Raw genomic sequence first — 8,489 nt, forward strand, 5'->3', positions numbered from 1 at the left:
TTTTCATCTTCATTGATTATTTTGGCATAACCTAGAGCCATGAAACCTTTATCCCTCCAAACGGTGAGGAGAATATTCACCACACTTTGTCATTGGAGCCTTGCAGCATCTTATCATGCCTATGATCTGTCGAGGACATGACCAGGCATCCCACCTTAACAACAACAAGTCTCGAAGCATGCCTTGATCCATATACAATGCTAGAGAAGTATCTATGATGTGTCGAAAAACCGATCTATATACTTTAATCTCGACTATGACGTGGAGGGAACAAATCCTTGCTATATGTTGACCATTGGATTGACATAAATTGACCGTTGATATCACGTTTGAATCCTAGGATTCAAATTTTCAAAATTGGTAACCTATATAGTAGTGTAGATACATTTCGTGAACGATTACATTTCCAAATATCACTACGTTCGAGAGTGTTCCTAAACTCTCGGCAATATTAGTATATCATGACAAATGGCAAGATACATTCTACCACGCATTCTAGTTACTTGTAGCTTACACCCTTCTTGGCGCTCTCGGTGCCATTGCCATGGCCAGGTTGGTGCTCGACCTCCGTCTCCAATGGCTTAAAAGTGTAGTACTTGACACATACGAAGTAGTAGACGAGGTTGAGCCCCTGCAGCCCGACGACGAGCCAGTAGTAGTTATCCAGCTTCCCTCTGTTGAGGTTGTCCTGCAGCCACTGCCCGCTCGCCCGCGTTTTCTCGTGCACGATGGTCACCAGCAGCGTGCCGAGGTAGCTCCCCGCCGAGATGGTGAGCCAGTAGAGCGCCGCCGCGGTGCTCCTCATGCTCTCGGGCGCCTGGTCGTACAAAAACTCCATGCGGCCGACGTCCATGAATGCGTCGGCGATGCCGTGGATGGCGTACTGCGGCACCAGCCAGAAGACACTGATGGGCAGGGTGGCGCCTTTGGGCGCGTCCAGCATGCCGCTGGCGGCGGCCACTGACTTCCGCCTGGTCTCGACGGCTGCCGCGGCCACGTTCGCCAGCATGGCGATGGTCATGCCGACGCCGGCGCGCTGGAGGTGGGTGATGCCGTTGGGGCGGCCGGTGAAGCGGCGGAGCACGCGGACGAGCACCCGGTCGTAGAAGGCGAGGGTGATGAGCATGGCGAGGTTGGTGAAGATGAGCATGGAAGCCGGCGGGATCTTGAAGCTCCGCGTGATGTCGCGGTCCATGGTGCGCGCCTGCTGGATCGCGAAGCTGCTGTTGTGCGACGACGCGGTCACCATGAGGATGCCCGCCGCCCAGATGGGCAGCATGCGGATGATCGACTTGATCTCCTCCACCCGGTGTACCGTCGACAGCCGCCACAGCTTCGGCTCGCCGGACGGCAGCACGTCGCCCTCTGTTACTATGGCCGCCTTGTCAAAGAACCTTATCATTCAAGAATAGTAGTTAGCTCATGCATGCTGCAGCCGAAAACTGCCTAAAATTACATAAAAATTTCATCGGTTGCCAGTTTGCCACAAGGTGTGCAACTCACTTTAGCTGGTTGGTGTGGAGAAGACGGCCGGTGGTTGAGATGCCGGCGTCGAGCTTCTTGTCCTCGTACAGGAGGTCCGGGTCCGGCAGGACGGTTTTCCTCTTCTTGAAGGCAGCAGCCACGACCTGCGCCAGCCGGACCAACGGGCTGCCGCCGGGGGGCATCTTGACATATAGCGAGTATCCGGACACGAAGCCGATCACTGCGACAAACATGGCGATGGTGGGCACGCCGAGCCCCCACCCCCAGCCGACGTTCTCCTGGATGTACACCACCACGGTGACCGCCGTGAGCTTGGCGAGCTCGATGCCGAAGAAGTACAGGTTGAAGAAGCTCCACATGGGAGCCTTGCCGCCGTTGGCGCTCCGGCGCCGGCGCGCGCCCAGCTCGAGCTGGTCGGCGCCGAACGCCATGTTGCAGGGCCGCGAGCCCCCGGCGCCGATGGACGTGCAGAGCAGCGACAGGTAGAGGATGGCGATCTGGTAGGTGGAGGCGCGCTGGCACTCGGCGGCGTGCTTGGCGCAGGGCGGCGGGCGGAGCGAGGGGAGCGCGGCGGAGAGGGTGAGGCAGACCATGCCGAGCTGGTAGATGATGGAGCCGACGGTGATGGTCCAGAAGCGGCCGGCGAAGGAGTCGGCGATGAGGCCGCCGACGAGCGGGGTGAGGTTGGTGGTGCCGTGGTAGTTCGTGAGCACGTTGGAGGCCTCGACCAGCGGCAGGTGCAGCTGCAGGGTGAGGTACGAGATCAGGTTCGACCCGAACCCCACCGTCGCCAGCCGGTCGCAGAAGTCGTTCGCTGCAAGAATGGCGGGAAATGTTATATTTCAAATTGCACTCGTATGCTAATTTTTTTTCGTATTACTCCCTCCGTCCGAAAAAATTTGTCCCAAGTTTGTCCCTTAGATGGATGTATCTAGTACTAACTTGGTGCTAAATACATCCATTTAAGGGACAAGCTTTTTCGGGCGAAGGGAGTACTTATTCCAGAATCACAATCTTTGCTTTATTTGACACACGTTCTAGATGCTCTAGATATTTTGAAAAGGTAATCGACCAATTGTGATCCTTCTATAATATGTAAGAAAAGGCAACGATGATAATCCAGATGGATACCTCCCCCCAAAAAAGACATTGATAACATGACGAAGGTTTGACATGAAAACCTTGAGATATCTACACGCATTGTATACATGAATAGGGGATGCTTCAGCTATAGAAGGAGAATTTCTTCTCTACAATTAATGTTCTCTTGGTTGCGTCGAAATCTCACGCGGATAAGTAGCAGGAAACAAAAATACTCCTGCGTCCAAAACAGTCACTCTCTTTTATTTCCTTTTTTGAGGATTACATTACAAGTAGCTAGGAATTACCTTGAAGTTGTAATTTTCAAACATTGCACACTCACTATGAAGTAGCATCGACCGGTCAAAAGTCGTAAAGGTTCGGCACAGATTTGATTCTGCATTTCTGCATGTAGCAACCGTATTGGTATTGTTTGATGGCTACACTTCGGCAGTTTAGAATTTCATTACTCACGGAGTAAGATTCTTATGCTGCTAGCCAGGTCAGGTTCTTCGATATGATTCCAAAAACGTCATTTTTGGTTGCATATAGGACTTTTCCTTAGATTGCATGTAGGATAGGACCTATAGGTTACATCAAACGGTGCAATCTTGCCGTAGCACGTCGTTTTTGAACAAAATAGACCAGGTTGACTTCACGAAAACAGCATTCACACTCACATTTGTATCTGCTTTTTTTTCTGAAGAAAAGAAAGGGTTCACCCTGATTTTTATTACGACACATTTGTATCTTGCCGGAATGTTAGACCATGTGCCCGCAAAAAAAAAAGACCCCACGTGCCAATCTAAGGGAGGTTCAGCAGAAAATAAATAAGGTTTGGTTAAAATTCATGCAAATTCGGACAAATTTTCCAGGTTTGAAATATTTTGTGTGAAATTTGGGATGTGACAGGGTATAAATTATGTTGTAACCAAAACACGGCGTGTTTTGTGGTGTTTGCTTCAGGGGAGATGACATGGGGCAGGGGCATGCAGCAGCCCAAGATCATGAATAATAGTTGAATACAACACTTGAACGTTAATTCTTAACCATCTACTCCCTCCGTATCAAAGTATAAGACATTTTTGCAGTTTAAATTGAATTGCAAAAACATCTTATATTTTGGAACAGAGGTAGTAGCTCCTCCTAATGCCGCTAACCTAACAGTAAACACTCACGTGTGAAGATTGTTTCTTTGTGTGAAGATTGTTTCAACATGCAGAAAGTAGATGCTTGTTATGCACTTGTGATAAGTCGCATGTCAAAAGGAATTTGAATGAACGTAAACAGCAACAACAACCACTACTTAAAGGTCCTCTGGATTTCATCCATTATTAGGAAGTACGAAGGCAAAATCCTTGAAAAATGTATAAATTGAGCGATGTCTCATATGGATAGCTAGAGCAAGACTGTTGCTGTGTTGCACTTTTTGTTAAGCATTCCACGCTCTTGGGTATCCTTTGGCAATTGCTGAGCAATGTTCAGACATGCAGCATATTCTTTTTCGCGACAAATTCGGTGGTCAAAAGTAAAAACACTACAAACGCATAAAACTCCGAATTACAGTGTAATAAAAAAAACTCTCTAGATCACGATCTTAGAAAAAATTATAGATTGGAACTATTGCCTAATTTTACTTTTGTGCCACTGTTATGAAGCCAGTTATTGCCTCAACTAGACGTGTTCCGTGTGCAGCCTCCACCGAATCATAAAGGAAAATCGATAGCACTACATATCCGCAGCCGCCCAACGCAAGAAAACAAAGAAGCTGAGATAACGCTCCAGTGGACCATCAATGGAAACCTGAGGCGAAACCACTAGCTAATTCTGTGGGAGCAGAGAGCAGATCCCAACGTGCATATGTAGCTTTACTTGAGCTCAACGAGAGAACAGAACTGGACTGAAAATAGGGAGGATCAATCGAACAATCACCTAGGATGAAGGGCATGGTCCTGAAGCCGCCCTGCTTGGCCTTCTTCGTCGTCTCGGCGGCGTCCTCCGCCCGCTCCCTCCCGTCCTCGGCCATGCCGTTTCTTCTCCGGCGGGAACCCTGGCGGCCACGGCGTAGCTTCCCGGTCGACTATCGACCGGAGCAGTGGAAGAGAGCTAGCTACGAGCTACGGCTAGGCGCTGGCCGGCCGGGTAGCTCCGTGGCGTGCGTGGGCTGAGTGAGAACGGAGAGGTGTCCTGTGTCGTGCACGCCTTTATATAAAGGCGTACGTGGTTGCTAATGTGCTCGCACATATCCGTCCCCGGGAAAAAAGTCGCTGGAAATGGGAGGCATCCGCTCCACTACAGGATGATTAGGATGTGACGGCCTCCACTGCTGTCAGATCGAAATGGCATCAGGGCGCCGCTTTAGATATCTTGATTGAATGCCTTGCAAGATCGGAACGATCTTGCCGTAGTTGAAATTCGCTGTTGGAACTAAAGTGGATTAGGCCTATATAGCATGCGCATTGAGATCGAAACGATCTTACCGTAGTGGAAATTCGCTGATCATATGATCTGCGATCGTGATCACACATATGTAACTTGTGGTGGATTTGTTGTTATTTGATGAATACTTCATTATGGTGTTGTTATCTTGGTTACATAAATTGTTTATAGGTGGATGTTGCTCTCTCTTTTATTAGTCATTGGTCAATTTAAATGAACAAAAACAAAATGAGCGGTGTTCAAATGAACAAATAGTAAAGGAAGTGATGTGTAATTGATGAAGTAGGCCCATAGCTAAAAGTAAGTATCAATTGGGGAAATGGGCTTCTTTCCTTTTGGGCCTCGATCTTTACTTTGTCTTTCTTTTTCCTCTTCTTTGAATTGTTGACCACCTAAAGAAAAATTGAACTGTTGACTTCTCCTCAAAAGAAATTGAACGAACAGCTTGGGTTTGTTGACTTAATGTGATCCCGTGGACCTCATATTATTAAATGCTCATTCCCCAGCGTGGGATTTAATTATTATTTTGAATTTCTACTAAAAATATTACTTAAATGCTCATTCCCCAGCGTGAAATTGAACGAACAGCTTGGGTTTGTCCCAGAGAATTTCCATCGATCTCTTCCATGTTGCATCTGTGAGATGCTTTGTGGATGGGTGCAGGCTCCTTATTTTCTCAACAACCTACTTTTATTTGCGTGGTCTACTTAATTGAAGGATTAGCTGAATTATGGAGGTGATAATTCTTGGGCAAGAGAAGATTACATCCTTTGTAGAAAAGAACGGAGAGTATATTGTGATTTCCCAGTTGCCGGTCCTATTGAGTAAAATTATTTCGATTAATAAACATCAATGTTATTTCCATTTTACGAGAATGATATATCTTATGCTTAATTAGGTATAAAGTTGTATCTAAGGATCAACCTTTAGATCATTAAATTGCTTGCACATATAGTGGTTCCGGCACTTGGTCTGATTTAGCTACTTGCGCCAAGGGCGCAACAGGTCATCTAGTTATTCAAAACCCTACGGTAGTACTATGACAGAGCATCTGGTCCCCTTAACATCCTTGTGCAACCTTGATGTTGCTTCTGCTTTGCTGTCCTAATCCACCTACCATCCCACCAGTCGACGGGTTACTCTTGCATGCACGTGGCTTTAAAGTTTTGACCCGCTCCCTATTAGCAGCAATAATGTCCACCCACATGAAATTAGTTTCCAAGTCATAGGGGCTCCGCACCAACCTCTATCTCTATAAGTTTCCTCTGCTCCCATTCATCCATCCGTTGACCCCCATACACAGCCACACATAAGAACGCAACGATGGGCATCAACCTGCTAGGCTTCTTCGTGATGGCAATGCTCGCCATGGTGGTCGTCAAAAAGATTGTCAAGTGCATCAGTCTGGCTCATTCGTGGACAACTGGCTCCAGGTCGGCGATGACCTCAACCACCGCAACCTGATGGGTATGGCCAAGCGTTTCGGCGAGGTGTTCCTCCTCCGCATGGGTGTCCGCAACCTAGTTCAATAAATAGTTCATGAGGGAAAGGGGGCCAAGCCCCCCCCCCCCTCAATCCTATATAACTAAGTTGAGAAGGCATACGACAAGGTCAAATGGCCATTCCTTCAGCAGGCTTTGCGTATGAAAGGTTTTGATCAGGCCTGGAGACACCAGATAGATTCCTTCACGCAAAAAGGGAGTGTTGGAATTAAAGTGAATGATGATATAGGGCACTATTTCCAAACACACAAAGGACTGAGGCAAGGGGATCCGATGTCTCCTGTCCTCTTCAACATAGTGGCTGATATGTTGGCAATTCTTATAGGAAGGGCCAAGGATGCAGGTCAGGTAGGAGGCCTCGTCCCACACTTAGTAGACGGAGGTGTATCCATTCTACAGTATGCCGATGATACCATCATTTTCATGGAGCACGACTTGGCAAAAGCTCGCAACATGAAGCTCGTGTTATGCATGTTCGAACAATTGTCCGGGCTAAGGATTAACTTCCACAAGAGAGAGTTGTTATGTTTTGGAAGAGCTAATGATGAACAAGATGCGTACAGGCAATTGTTCGGGTGTGAATTGGGGGCTTTACCTTTTACGTATTTAGGTATACCAATTCACCATCGTAAGCTCACCAACAAAGAATGGAAGTGCATTGAGGATCGTTTTGAGAAGAAATTGAGCTGCTGGAAAGGCAAGCTGATGTCATACAGAGGACGATTAATTCTTATTAATTCGGTCCTCACGAGCATGCCCATGTTTCTTCTCTCTTTCTTCGAGGTTCCGGTGGGAGTCCGGAAGCGGTTAGATTTCTATCGATCACGATTTTTTTGGCAGAGTGATGAAGTTAAGCAAAAATACAGACTTGCTAAATGGGACATCATCTGTAGGTCGAAAGACCAAGGGGGTCTCGGTATTGAGAATCTGGAAGTGAAGAACAGATGTCTCCTTAGCAAGTGGCTGTTTAAGCTTTCTGTCGAGAAGGAGGCCACTTGGGCTCAGATCTTGCGGAACAAGTACCTTCACTCCAGAACCTTGTCCCAGGTGACAGTGAGACCGACTGATTCGCCTTTTGGAAAGGATTGATGCGAGTGAAATCACTCTTTTTCAATAGGACAAGATTCATAGTTGGAAACAGTACTGCTACGAGGTTTTGGGAGGATACATGGCTAGGGGAGACGCCCCTGGCACTCCAATATCCTTCCTTGTATAACATTGTTCAACGTAGAGATGCCAATGTTGCAACAGTGATGCAGTCCATTCCGCTTAATATTCAGTTTAGGAGGACGCTAGTGGGGACCCGTTGGGAAGCTTGGCTCCATCTTGTCCGAAGATTAATGGATGTTCAGTTGTCCCAACTGCCCGATCAGTTGTGCTGGAAATTAACTAAGAATGGCGAATTTTCGGTTAAATCCATGTATTTGGATGTTATCAACTCTAGTGTGATTCCTAGATCGAAACATGTTTGGAAAATCAAAGTTCCTTTGAAGATCAAAGTGTTTATATGGTTTGTGCATAAACAAGTTATTTTAACGAAGGATAATTTAGCAAAACACAATTGGACAGGATCTACCAGATGTAGTTTCTGCGACCAACACGAATCCATCAAACATCTCTTTCTGGATTGTCCCTTAGCAAAAAATTTGTGGCGGTCGGTCCACATAGCTTTTAACATTACACCACCGAATTCCATCAATACGTTATTTGGGACGTGGCTTGATGGGATAAATTTTGATACAGCGAGACACATTCGTGTGGGAGTGTGTGCTTTATTATGGGCAATCTAGAATTGCAGAAATGATTTGGTTTTTAACAGAACAACAAATATTCTTTTTTTGCAGGTTATATTCAGAGCCACTGCGTTGATCCGTATGTGGTCGCTACTCATTCCGACGGAGGCCAGAGAGCGTTTGGTTACTGCGTCTACCCGATGGGAGATGGTAGCACGGGGTATTTTCAACCGGTTTGGATGGCGGTCAT

At 47.0% G+C, this 8,489-nt stretch overlaps 1 protein-coding gene across 1 annotated transcript; it reads right to left on the minus strand.

Moving 5' to 3' along the window:
• Positions 1-300: 300 nt before the first annotated feature.
• On the minus strand, positions 301-4,781 carry LOC123182008 (protein NRT1/ PTR FAMILY 3.1). The gene is made up of 3 exons (XM_044594442.1): positions 4,498-4,781; positions 1,504-2,299; positions 301-1,394 (listed from the first exon to the last, which is right to left on the minus strand). The coding sequence occupies exons 1-3, from the start codon at positions 4,589-4,591 to the stop codon at positions 500-502; spliced, it is 1,785 nt and encodes a 594-aa protein (XP_044450377.1). The 5' UTR covers positions 4,592-4,781; the 3' UTR covers positions 301-499.
• Between the last annotated feature and the right edge of the window lie 3,708 nt (positions 4,782-8,489).

This window comes from Triticum aestivum, chromosome 1D (genome assembly GCF_018294505.1).
Source record: "Triticum aestivum cultivar Chinese Spring chromosome 1D, IWGSC CS RefSeq v2.1, whole genome shotgun sequence".
NCBI lineage: Eukaryota > Viridiplantae > Streptophyta > Magnoliopsida > Poales > Poaceae > Triticum > Triticum aestivum.